Here is a 13426-nt window from a genome sequence, read left to right on the forward strand (position 1 = left end):
GGAGCACAAAACACACCAACCACAATCACCCCATTATGAAATACGAATACCCCGAAGTGCCTACCAGTTTCACATAAATTTACAAACATCTGTCTTGAATCAATATTCTGCATAGGGCGCGTTTGACAATGACCAACGCACATACGTCACAGCAAAGAGATTAAAGGATCCTTGCCATCATGAACCATCACTCGGTCTGGGCGCAAGCTTACTCAGGGTGCACCTCGGTGAGCGAAACTTTCAACTGACCGGACAATTCTTCGTTATCAACAAGTAGGCACCCGGCGAGTTATAAATAGTAAGGCTCAATTATAATTCAAGACTATACTAAGATTACTATTACTTCATCGCAGTGCGAGAGTGAGTACATTGTGGCGTGTGGCATCATAAACTAGATAGATGCATCGACACATGATGAGAAGAATGAACATATGAACAAAAGCTTCCAGAGGAAGAAAGTAATAAAAATAGCGGAGAGAAAGTATAAGGGTACCAAAGAAGTAAAGGAGTCTCATAAGAAAGAACCAGAAGGAAGGGAAAGAAAACGCTAGAAATTAAACGTCAAGCAAAAAGATGGCACCAGACCCAATAAATCAGGACGAAAAGAAAATGACAACAAAAAAAGAGAAAAAGAAAAAAGCGCAGACCGCTCCCTAAGGAGTCTTACCCAAACAAAACTCCTTTTTTTTTTAAATCAATAATCAGTCGATTCCCCGCACCCATGCATAAACCATGACCCCTTTTTACATTAACAATCAAATCACCCCTCACATAAACGTCAACCTCGTTTTTCGTCTTTCCATCTTAGCCATGTGGTTTATTCCAAGGCTGTTGTTGCCTTTCTGCATTTGGTATGCGTGTTGTTCGCAGTAAGGTCTTCCATTAAGCTCAAAGTAGTCACCGCCAAGAGAACATGCACATTCCTATTGAAAAAATTAGTTAGAAAAAATGCAGATCCTTTTGAATATGAGTAGGAAAAACATACAGAGCAAGAGAAGCATGTGGGATGGTATCTCTCATGCCACTCAGTCTCTAAACAAGGCCCCTCAATACCTGTGTCACAGGTGGGGCAAAGTGATTGATTTCTCTGGTGATAATGGCGCTCGCAGTATGGTAAATTGTCGTGCACATAAAATTCCGCCGATTCAAATGGCTTTCGGCAATCTTGGCAGACAAAACAAGCTTTATGGTAGCGGCCTGTAAGTCGGCCATCTGCCGAAGAAATCGACTTTCCAAAAATCTCCTCTCCACAACCCCGGCAAGGGCCCTTTGATACTGCCGGGCGGCGTGACCTCTCCTGCTGCTGTGGCTTTGACTGCACGTCCATAAACAATTCATCTACAGGTCGAGGTGCAGGCGGTGGAGGTGTACGGTTTCTTTGAATATTCAAAGGGCGTGTCTGCGACGGTTCCCGACTCGGCCTAGCCGGTGGCTCTTGGTAAACTCCTGGTGGAGGTGGCTGGCGCTTCAAGGGTGCAGGCTGTGGGGGAGGACCTTGACGATCACGGGACGATACCCTAACCTTTTCGCGGGGAACTGGAAGAGATCGCTCCTCAAATCGCTCCTCAAATCGCTCCTCAAATCGCTCTTGCACAGGAGTGGGTGCTAGATCGTGCATTGAAATTTGCAACTCCTTCATAAGTCCATCAATATCGTTAAATCCACCACCACCTATCCTGCTGGTATTTTCAGGCGCTCTCCTTTCCTTCTCATGTCTGGAGCCACTGGATCTCAAAGCATTGTTAACATCAGGCGTTGGTGGGCTGGATGTCGCAGAAGCCGAGGAGCGCTCTGAGCGATGAGAGAAGATTGAAGAGGCGTTGCTGGATATTGAAGGGCTTGGGACGTTTGAAGATTCTGCTGGTGTATCAAGCTCATATGGGTTTGCTATCGAAAAATCCGAATATTCATGTGGGTTTGGTGGAGATAGTCTCCGCGATGATGGGAGAGAGACTGCTTCATCAGTTAGAGTACTCCTAGGCACGTCTGCCCCCAGTTTATTTGATCCTAATGACGGCTGTCTTCGTGGGCGGGACTCTCGTTTACCCGCAGGTTCATCTGGTATCTTCGGCAATGGACCAGTAGGTGGAACCTTCGATAGATTTGATGAAGAATTGTTCTTTTTGTGCCCACCAACTGTCACAGCTGGGGACCTTGGTAATCCTATACCTGGATGGGGCGGAACCCTACCGCTGCTAGGTGTTCGCTTATGGCCCGCCTCTGGGAAAGTGTTTGCGCGGGTCTCTGGCCGTAGTACCTCAACCTTGGGGTTGCTAGGGCCTGTGTCTGAATATCTTGATGGGTTGCTAGAAGGAGCATCCTGCTCATCTGAAATCTTCCCTCCCCGCTTTCCGAACCCAAGTGACGGGATAGGAATAGGTGGCGCGTTTCGTTCTTTTGGTGGTTGTCTAGATCCCGGGGATTGAGATCTCCTTGCCTTGCTGCTAGCCCTGCTTGAATGGTCAGAACCAGAGGTGGGCATTCGCCGAGGAACATCGCAATCTTGCTCCCTTCCCCTATCCCTCCTCTCTCGGCGAGATGCCGAATATTCACCCCTCTCAATCTGGTCCCTCCGTATCATTCTTTCGCCCTCCATCTCAGGGTACATTGGAAACGCTTCCATGTTCGCCCTTGCAGCCTTAGAGGACCCCCTTTCTGGGAAACTTGATGCAGCGACTGGTAGAACATCATGAACCCGATCTCTACTAGTATTACTATGATTAACGCCAAATGGCCCAGGCGCAATGTTGTTAATCCTTGAAGATACACTCTTATTATTGATAGCTATCGGCGACGCTGGAACTTGACTGGGGTAAAACTCCTTGTCTGCGCTAATTTTTGGTAGTGCATGCGGGCTCATAGGCGAAATCGATGACTTGAATGGAGGGAACGGGCTATCTATGTTGTAAATTGAAGACGATGCCGACGAGCCCTTCCTTGCAGTGTAAGATCGTTGAGGATTAGGTGACAAAGAGGGGCTACCGTGAATGGGTGTTCGCAAAGGCTGGCCATCTTTGGGTGTAGGCGGGGATCGTGCTGATCCAGTAGTACTGCTTGAAGGTGTAAGTGTGTCGCGTCCTTGATAAGTTTGATCTACACTTGTTAGAACTTATAGTTTTCTGTAAAATCTATCCCCATTTGCTGGAACCATACTTGCTGTAACAGGATCAATCTTGGGGAGACTAGCAAGCTTTTGCGCTTGTGTAATTTTCGTTGACTTTCCTTTGAATAAAGGGAAGAGGCTAGGTTTTGGCGATTTTGGTGCCTCTGTTATAGATAGGCCGTTAGTTAATATACGAGCTGGTTGGGTATATTATAAACAAAAGCACAATGCGAATAAAGTTATTGAGGATTGAAATATACCTTGAACCGAACCTGCACCAGCACATATATGGTCGCCCAGCTGGGTAATTTCAACATCTGCATTACACATTGAGCATTTTATTGCTGGGAAATAGCTTTCTCGCACGGCGGTTGCCATTTTGAAAGTAATGGATCAAATAGCGAGATATAGATGATAGTCCGCTCCTTAATAAATGTCAAGACCACAAGATAAATAGTAACTGTTGTACGGGGCTTAATGAACCCAAAAAGACATCCAGCGTCTGCGGAATGGGCCCCTCTTAGTATAGATGGGATGTCAAGTAAAGAACGTTTGAAGACCAGTAAGTATGTGATTGCTGCAGTGTGCGGCGCAAGTTCCAATATGCAGTCGCAGTTGCAATATGCGTGCGCTGGGCTTTCTGAAGATCACCAGGAAGGAGTGACTGGCTATAGAAAGTAAGTTATGGAATCTTGATGGTTTTGCGCCAGACAGAATGTGCGGAGTAGATTTTGGTATTGTAGAATACTGAATGTCCCCAGGACAGGGCAAAATCGCAGAACACAAGAAGAGCAAGAATGGACTAAAACCACCTAAAGGTGGGGGGAGGGGGAGGAGGAGGAGGAGTTGTATGTATATGTTTTTTGACCTTGCGCCGTAAAGGACCACCCTCCGTCACCAGCGTCCGGCCAGGGCTCGCCGTTCCCAAACTGGGATCTCGGAGGGACGTCGTTGCGCAAGGTTGCGCAACCCAAGACCAGCGAATAAGATAAATTTGGTTCTCACTCCGACTAAGGTGAAACTTCTAAATAAGGGGCCGCAACATCACCGGCGCAATGTAGACAAACCAATGTGGGGCCTAATAAATTTTGACTCTCCCTAGCCACGGATACAACTCTTTTGGTCCACATGAAATCTCAATTCAGGTCGCAGTTTGGGGAGAGAAAAATTAACGGAGAGAGAATCTAACAGCGCCAGCCACACAGATGCTGCTCCAGGGCAGTCCCATATATGTAAAGTAGAGTACTAGTATCTACAAGGGACCTTGAATAGCCTGAGAACGAAAGTGTCGTAGCGACCGCTCTGCCAGGGGTTCCATCACATAGCTTTACCCCATACGTCTAGGGACCGAGATATGCAGAATTTCATTCCGGAAAAGGGTAGGTATAAGAGGGGTCGTTGTGGACGATCGATATCTGTTTAGATTTTGAAATATCGAAATGGCCTCATTTGCGCTATAAAGTAAACGGTGTAGCACTTTGGATACGGTATGGATCCGTCTTGTTACAACATGGACCACCGTAACATGAGAGAAGATCCTTCGCCCTATCGAACACGCGATATCAAACTGCAGGTGTGCACACGACACAGCACACAATTAACATCCCGGACAAGACAAAACGATGATGCTGAGAGGGTGGCCGTGTGGACCCAGTTCTGTCCTATTGTCCACCAGCGCCTACATGAATTGCCGGTCTGTCTGACTGGAGGAGGTGGTATTGAGGAGCAGCAGCGGCAGTAGTGGGGATATGAGTAGTGTGCTGTCCAGTAGTTGGAGGTACCACACGTGCCCTAGGACTTCACGGTGTAGAATCGTGGCGCTTGATGTTTAAAAAGGCCAAGAGTGCAGTGGTAGGTCAGGCTGAAGAAATATCGATAAGAGAAGAGCACGTTGTGCTTAGTTATGCCACCATGTGCGTGAGATCTCGATCAACCCCATATCAGCAACTCAGGGTGCCCATATTTTCTTCTTTCTGTTTCTTTTTTGTCGCATTTCTCGGTTAGTTCCCAGTCGGTGAAATCCGGAGAAAGAGATGAGGTCCAGATAGCGTTACCTACGGTACTGTACTAAACAACCCCGAGCTCATGTGCGTAAGTGATTGGTGGCCCCTGACGGTGTAACCCCAGGCGCTAACCCCGATAGGCATTTGCTATAAAACTTTTGGTACCCATTCAGGAAGCTCCCAAGACACTCAACCCCATAAGAAGCATGGAAAGAATGCGAGTAGAAATGAGGGAGAGAACCTCATGCAGTCGTCGCCCCCCCAATGGCATGTCATAATGCCTGTTCTGGCCACTTCAAAATAACACCGTTGATGGCGGTGACCAGTCAGATTGCGCAGTCAGTAGCACAGCGCCGGCGAAAGCTTCATTTTAAGCTACTCTGTCCAATAATTCGCCATTTAGGCTCCCTATCGATGATCACCCTTCCTCACATCCACAACCAACATCTTGCCGTTAAGCGAACAGATTCAACAGAACCTCCTAGGACTGGATGGTTTCTTCCGCACTGATTGGCTGAAGCAGTGTCTCAAACAAACTCGAATCCATAGCTACAAAAACCAGAGGCCACTTTTGCGATTCCTACTGTACTTTGCGATGTGATTGAGCTGCGCCTGAGTCAAATGGGCCCCTATCATAAGAACTTGATTATTGACATCGGACGGACCAAATTTCCGCAACACAATAGCTTCGAGGATTTCGTTTTTGATGGAAATCCGCCTGTAATCCGATGTATCGCCCGTGTTTCTTTCAGGATGGAATGATCTACAACAGTCGAGCCTTAGATGCACGTGCCATGACAGCCTATTGTGCACTCTCGACACGGCCCGGCAACCATACTTGACTTCCCCGCCACAAACAACTTACCTATTTTGGTGCTTCCAAGGTGCTGGGTTAGTCCAGACAAGAAGTCACATAGTAATTGACAGGTGCGTGTATGTGCTTTATTGGTACTTTGATATTAGAATATTCGAGAATTTAGGCACACCTGTTCCTTTAGTTGTTAGACTTTATGTCCGAATGAACTCGAGCTGAGGTATCAAACCCATGTAATATTGCACTTGGAAATTTTTATGACACTGCTGGAACTTCCTTGTCTATTGGGCTTCGACTTTCGTGATTTATTGGTGTCGAGTGACAGATTGTGATTCGGCTGACCACCCCATGGACGAAATCATTCTTAGATTTAGGTCTAGGTGGGTGAATCGCATGGTTTTGACGGACGCCATTTACCTCCCCGTGATCATCTCCGCCTTATGGAGCCTTATGCAGACCTCATAAATGTCAGTGTTTGTTGGCCGGTCTATTTGGCGAAGATCATCACTGAAATGAGGTCCTAGCTCAAGTTTAAAGGGCTAGAATCCGACTCTGAAAATGCGAGTAAATTCTTCGCGCCTAATGTTGGAGAGGTGGCAATAATAACCGTGGCATCCCTCCTTTAATATATCCCTTACCATAAAGCTTTCACGGTCTCATGGCCAGGCCTGGCTTTGCAATTTAAACATCAGCTTATAGTGCGCAGGTATTGAGCCAAACTAGAAATGTCCGGCTTCTCATGAAAACTCACTCTTTGATTGTTTTTGCGCAAAGGGGTTTTCGCTGAACGTCAAATTTATATAACCTCATGTCATCCATAGGTAAGCACAAACCTTTCACGAATATTAAAAGGGCGCTCTCCATAAGAGTTTGTCGCGGTCGAGACTGCCAGAACTAACAATATTCTCCTATTCGAAATTCGAGGGACCAAGATTATCGGTTGACAACAAGACAACGTATGTATCAGTGTGGAGATTCGTCTAGGTCAACCAGCGAGACTTCAAAAGACCAGAAGAGGTATTTTGCAAGTCTATCTCTTTTTTGAAAAACCTAATGTACTTTTCCTATGAGCTCATTGCATGTGCTGTAACTCTGTGTTGGTTTGACGTGTTTGGTATCTGCAGCGTTGATCTGAACTGGGCAGCAACAAATCAGTCAACGTCTTTGGACGTCGTGGTTGGTGGATAACATATTCTACTCAGTTCCTTTCTTCCTCACTTACGATCACGTGCCTCAACAGCCGAATCACCGACTATCACCAATGCCCCCATATTCGGCACAATGCTCTAAATCCAGGCACTGCATTAATACAAACCACAGATCTGATAAACAACGAGTGATATTATATGACTTTCTATGGTTGAAGATGCTTTTTGAAACCTCCATTGAACAGCACAGTTAAGAAAAAGTCTTGGTCGTTCCCAAGCCCAGAAGCGGTGAAGCGGTGAAGCGGTAAAGTCGGTTACCCGCATCTAGTTCACAAAATTTAAAATCGTTGAGGACACGTTGGTAATACATTTTCAACCCTGACCCTATATGTGCATACATCAATGTCTGTCCAGTACTGCAAGGAGATGCGCAATATATTCCACTAGCACTCTGGCGTAAGCACATGTTGGAGCATACATACATGTATGTAGACTGGATGGAGGGTCTACTTTGAGTACCAGATTCGGCCTACAACTGCTTCTGAGCGATTATTACTCCATGATTGTCATTGATTAACGAGCTTTTTGCTTCAATGTGCCTACGCGTAAGCTGGCACGGCATACACCAAAAATCGGACGATAGGGTTTCCGGCGTGATTCCATACCCTTCCCTCAGTTCCCGGGGTTTGTGAATTACCGAATCAGCGAGTTGGGCTGACAGAGATTTCGGGTTCGCCCAGGAACGATTGTGCAAAAAATTTCATAACGTGCCTGGGAGGTGAATTCGGAAGTTGCAGTAGCGTGCAGCTCATCGAAAAGAACAGCTCAGAGCCGCCTCGGAGTCGAAATTTGCCGGATTCCACGCCCAACAGCAATGAGCATCGGAAAGGGTCTGCTTACTTGAGTTTAGCGCGCTTCAGGAACACGCCCTGTTGGGGGGTTTCCACCCCACAGCGATAGGGTACGATTGCATTCCCGCAATATTTGCTCCCGTATATAAAGGAACGTCAGGCACCACTTTGCTATCTCACACAAACTCAATTTCTCTTCAGCACTTCATTCAGTCAATCAATCACTTTGTCCTTGTGAAATCTTCCTGAGCACGCCTCACTCAATTCTAATTACTCAGTAAAACTTCAACCATTTCCATCAAACTGACTTGCACTCTATTCACGAGTGTAGTCAACTAAAAGTCGTCAAGACGTTCTCCACTCTCCTAAACTCGTATGTTATCCCTGAGATACTTTGACCTCTCTCTGCTTGTGTTTCTTTATCGCGTTCTCTTTGGCTACTTGTCCTCTGTATATTGGATATGTTTGCATTTCATACTTTTGCTACATTAGCTTCCCCTGCAAAAACACATGGCCTCTTATCTCAATATCCATAAATTCTATCCCTGGATACATGTAGTTTGTTTTATCGCAATCCATTCATTCCCCAATTCATTCCTAGATAGCTGGCTATCGTAGTTTTATTCTCCAAAGCTTTATTCTCCAAGGTTATCCTTGGATTGCTTCGGCACGCTCTTTCTTCCCTTTTCGTTATCGTGATCGCCTTTGGATTCCATTTACTGATAACTTCCTTCACAAAAATAGAGTTCACCACCCCCACCAAGGAGGCAAACGTTCTGCACCTGCAGGAGGGGCCTCTGATCAGTTACAGACCATCTAAATACCATCTCAAATCTCTCAAATAAACACTATGGCTCCTCACGCAAACGATTCTTGTAACGGCTCTGCCACCGATTCAGCTTTGGCTGGACCTGAATTGTTTACTGTTCGCTCACCGAATGTCCTCTACACGGAAGAGGCCATCAAGTCAACCTATACCTACCGTACCACTAAAGTCACTAAGGTTCCCAATGGAAAATACATTGCAGAGCCAGTTGAGACAGTCTACGACTTCAGGACTGACCGCAAGGTTGGAAAAGTCGGTCTCATGCTTGTGGGATGGGGCGGTAACAACGGGTCTACCATCACTGCCGGTATTATTGCCAACCGTGATGGCATTACCTGGGAAACCCGTGAAGGAAAGAGGGGTGCCAATTACTATGGATCGGTCATCATGGGATCTACCATCAAATTGGGGAATGACGCTGAAACCGGCAAGGATGTTAACATCCCGATTCATGACATCCTTCCAATGGTTCACCCCAATGACCTTGTCCTTGGTGGTTGGGACATCAGCGGCATGAACTTGGCTGACGCCATGGATCGTGCTGCTGTCCTCGAGCCTGATTTGAAACGTCAGGTCAAGGAGCAGATGAAGTCTATGGTACCGCTCCCTAGCGTCTACTACCCAGATTTTATCGCTGCCAACCAGGAAGATCGCGCGGATAATGTTCTCAAGGGTTCCAAGTCTGAGCACGTCGAAAAAATCCGTAATGATATCCGGTATGATTTTCCTCTTTTTAGTTGATTTTCACAACTTATCACTCACAAATATTCATTATAGCACTTTCAAGTCAAACAATGGTCTTGACAAGGTTATTGTTCTCTGGACTGCCAACACTGAGCGCTACGCCGATATTCTCAGCGGCGTTAACGATACCGCTGAGAATCTCCTCAAGTCCATTGAGACTAGCCATGATGAGGTTGCTCCTTCAACTATCTTTGCGGTTGCCTGTATCAAGGAGGGCGTGCCTTTCATCAACGGCTCTCCCCAGAATACCTTTGTTCCGGGTTGTATTGAGCTTGCTGAGCAGCACAAGTCCTTCATCGGCGGTGATGATTTCAAGTCTGGCCAGACCAAGATGAAATCTGCTTTGGTTGATTTCCTCATCAATGCTGGTATCAAGCTTACTTCCATTGCCTCTTACAATCACTTGGGAAACAATGGTATGTTCGTTTTCTTTTTAAAAGAATTCCTCTTTTGTACGGCAGCTGATTTTGTTTTATAGATGGCAAGAACTTGAACGAGCAAAAGACTTTTAGAAGCAAGGAGATTAGCAAGAGTAATGTTGTTGATGATATGGTCGAGGCAAACAATGTTTTGTACAAGGAAGGGGAACACCCCGATCACACCGTGGTCATCAAGTATATGCCTGCTGTCGGAGACTCCAAGCGTGCTTTGGACGAATACCACGGTGAAATCTTTATGGGAGGACATCAGACAATTTCGTGGGTTTCCTCATTCGCCCAATATATAAAGCATACACTAACAACCTTTAAGCATGTCGAACATCTGTGAAGACTCTCTTTTGGCCAGTCCACTCATTATTGATCTCTGTCTTATGACAGAGCTCATGACTCGCATCAGCTGGAAAGCCCATGCCACCAGCGGTGCTGCCACCAAGGACTACAAGGGATTCCACAGCGTCCTCAGCATTCTCAGCTACATGCTGAAGGCCCCTTTGACCCCGCCGGGAACTCCCGTCGTCAACTCTCTTGCTAAGCAGCGCGCAGCTATGTCCAACATCTTCCGCGCTTGTGTTGGATTGGTCCCCGAGTCTGACATGACTTTGGAGCACAAGCTCTTTTAGAGATTTTTGGAGTTGAAAGCTTGTTGCGTTACCTTCGTACTCGATTGGGAAATGATTCGTCGTATACCCGCTTGAGGCTTTTTAGATTGACTCGTTATGTATGTTTTGGAGCAAAGAGCTAGTTGCTTTGCTATTATTGAAAATGACAATATCATTGTCGCCAAACCATCTTGTGCCTCGTCATTGTGATACTAAACTCCCAGACCGTTCGTATAAATAAGTGTCAGTCCGTAAATGATGATTACTCGTGTTTTCACAGCGTTTGTGAACACAACCGGCATTACATACACACAAAAAATAGCCAAGACAACCTTTTTGTATGGCATGCAATAGCGGTGGTGTTCACAAACGCTATGAATAGACGAGTAGTGTTGCGCCTACAGCTGTAGCCTTATGATCAACTGGTAATTGGGAGCTCTCGTCTAGTAATAATTATAGTTAACCCTAGACTGATGTTACATGGTTCACCGTAGACTTCACGGTGTTGAATTAGTTAGAGTTGTATGTAGTTACATGTAGTCTTTTACCGTTAGTTATGTTGTGCTTATACTCCCGTGAGAATGCGTCACAGCTGATCACTCGTTAAAGTATTTTACAATTGACTCAGGATGATGAAAATTACCCTTCCTAACCAATTAAACTTATCCATAGCACCCAGAGATTTGGAGGTTTACCAATAAAAGGTGAGCAATAAGCCCAAGGTTCTCAACCCCTCAAAAGAGTGAGCTGCAATAAGGGTTGCGGGGGGTGAGTTTTTTTTTTTTTTTTTTTAAATTCATGTAGTTTTATTGCTTCTAGGTACAAAACTCTGCATGCAGTCATAGACTATGGCATAGCGGGGGGTGAGTTATCCACACCATGATATAAATATTCAATCTACCTACCAAACAGCTGGGAGTAAAATATATGGAAAGAAAAAAAGAAGGGAATGAGACAGAGGTAATATAATAACGAAACCATCATCCACACCCACGCCCCCGACCGTCTGAGAAAGGGAAAGGGAAGAAGAAAAACCCGCAACTAGACAAAAAAGGACTTTTTGATTCATGCATATCGTTTCCGAGGTACTATTTTTTAAATTGTTTTTTGATTGTTCTCTTTGCTTTTATCCATGCAATAGTTATCACCACAAGTCTACGCCTTCATCCTCTCGACCTCGTAGGTGAAGTCAAAGTATGGCTTGTCGAAGTGATGCACACGCACGTATCCATCCTCTCCACCGGAAGCGTAGCCGGTACCTTGTGGGTGAACGGCAATCTGGTCACACATTAGAAAGGCCCACATAAACATCTACTTAATTCATGGGGAATATACGGTGTTGAGAGGACCGAAGTGACCCCTGACACGGCCGATCTCATCCTCAAAGATCTTGTGGTAGAATCGGGCCTCAAATTTACCCTGGCGCTGGGAAGTAGTAGTGACGTCTCTGGCCTCCTGACCACCACCGAGGATCACGAAATCCTTTTTAGGGGTAAGAGCAGCTGTGTTAAGAGGGGTGTCAGTAACAAAGGTCTTGAGGACCTTAAGGTTGTCCACATCGATTATCTAGAGCGTTGTTAGCCTTATGAGCGCCTAGGACATAACCAAAGAGGTCCCGGTCAAATATTCGGTAAGAGCTTAGCAGCTGCTGTATTGGGAGCTTTTCAGATGCAATAGGGCTTCTGCTAAGATTACCTGTATCTTTGACCAATGATCCCTCGTTATTAAAGTTTATTACTGACCTTTGCTGTCTTGTCTTTTGAGGCGGTCACAAAGTAGGTCCTGTCTGGAGCCATCTGAATATCGGTAATCTGACCGGCAGTGCCTATTTCGTGGGCTTGGATGTCCTGGATAAGCTCGCCGCTCTATCCACCACAATCTCATCAGCCATCTTTCCCAGCTCTTTCCAAACATTCCCGTATAGAATTCGTATATAATCCGGAAAGCCATACCTTTCCATCGTACTGTGAAACAGATCCATCCTCGTGACCAGTGATGATGTATTTGTTCAAATAACTCCATGCCGCAACCGTTGCCTTGCTCTCTCTGAAGGTGATTGTGAACAGTGGAGCATCTGCTTGCTGCGCCTCGACATCGACTATAATCGGGAAAACTACCAGAGTTCCCAAGAATCCCATTCTAGCCTCTGTCACAGCCAACAAAAGCGTCCCGTCCTCACTGAATTCAACTCTCTTGACAGCGGTTGGGAAGTCCCAAGTCTTGAGCGACTTTCCGGTCTTCACATCCCAGATTTTGATAGTGTTGTCTGCGGCCCCGGTGGCAAGAAGTGTACTTGTAGGGTCGATATCAACAGTCCAGAGAGCTCCCTGGTGCCCGTGGTAGGTACCGAGGCGCTCACCGTTGACGGAGTACCATGCGCAGATAACGTGGTCCTTTGCGGTGGAGAAGAGAAGATCGCCTATGGGAAGTTAGCTTTGAGGTATCTCTGGGTCAGAAGCCAGCTTACCGTCTTTGTTGTACCTATTTGCGCAGAGAAATCGCAAAGTTAGCCACTAACTCCCCCGGACTAAACATGCCACTCCCGAGTTGCGAAATTCTCGAGCTCTCCTTACTTGATTTGCGTCAAACTACGCTCCTATAGTTATTACGCCCTCATGGTCAGTTTTTCCGCAAAAAATGTTTCACAAAATAGCAGTCCCACCCGCACAAATACACGGGGGAAGCGGGTTTCTTACATGTCCTTGTAGTAATATAGGCCTCATTTTTGTAGTTGTATATTATTGATGCTATTCGTCTAAGGTGGAGGAACAGAAAAGCGGCGGATTTGTTGGTGGGGCTGAGGGGTTCTTTTTGGGGTGGACGTTGCTTCGTGATAAGTTTTGTGCGTTTTCCTAGCCCGCTAAGAGAACCTAGGTCTAGAGCCGCAGATGAGGTAAC

General features: G+C 46.1%; 3 protein-coding genes across 3 annotated transcripts; 1 reads left to right on the forward strand and 2 right to left on the reverse strand.

Moving 5' to 3' along the window:
• Positions 1–767: 767 nt before the first annotated feature.
• Positions 768–3481, reverse strand: LAJ45_08340 (uncharacterized protein; the record flags this gene model as incomplete). The annotated part of the gene is made up of 4 exons (XM_046117891.1): positions 768–923; positions 986–3093; positions 3154–3267; positions 3364–3481. 4 exons carry the CDS (start codon positions 3479–3481, stop codon positions 768–770), a joined length of 2496 nt encoding a protein of 831 aa, XP_045968817.1.
• Positions 3482–8769: 5288 nt separating this feature from the next.
• On the forward strand, positions 8770–10549 carry LAJ45_08341 (uncharacterized protein; the record flags this gene model as incomplete). Its single annotated transcript, XM_046117892.1, has 4 exons — positions 8770–9461; positions 9523–9905; positions 9968–10187; positions 10240–10549. The coding sequence occupies 4 exons, from the start codon at positions 8770–8772 to the stop codon at positions 10547–10549; spliced, it is 1605 nt and encodes a 534-aa protein (XP_045968818.1).
• Positions 10550–11683: 1134 nt separating this feature from the next.
• On the reverse strand, positions 11684–13251 carry LAJ45_08342 (uncharacterized protein; the record flags this gene model as incomplete). Its single annotated transcript, XM_046117893.1, has 7 exons — positions 11684–11806; positions 11864–12094; positions 12271–12393; positions 12481–12947; positions 12996–13009; positions 13102–13124; positions 13225–13251. 7 exons carry the CDS (start codon positions 13249–13251, stop codon positions 11684–11686), a joined length of 1008 nt encoding a protein of 335 aa, XP_045968819.1.
• Positions 13252–13426: the final 175 nt, after the last annotated feature.

The sequence above is a fragment of the Morchella importuna genome (genome assembly GCF_003444635.1).
Source record: "Morchella importuna strain M04M26 chromosome Unknown Morimp01GS029, whole genome shotgun sequence".
In the NCBI taxonomy this organism is placed as follows: Eukaryota; Fungi; Ascomycota; class Pezizomycetes; order Pezizales; family Morchellaceae; genus Morchella; species Morchella importuna.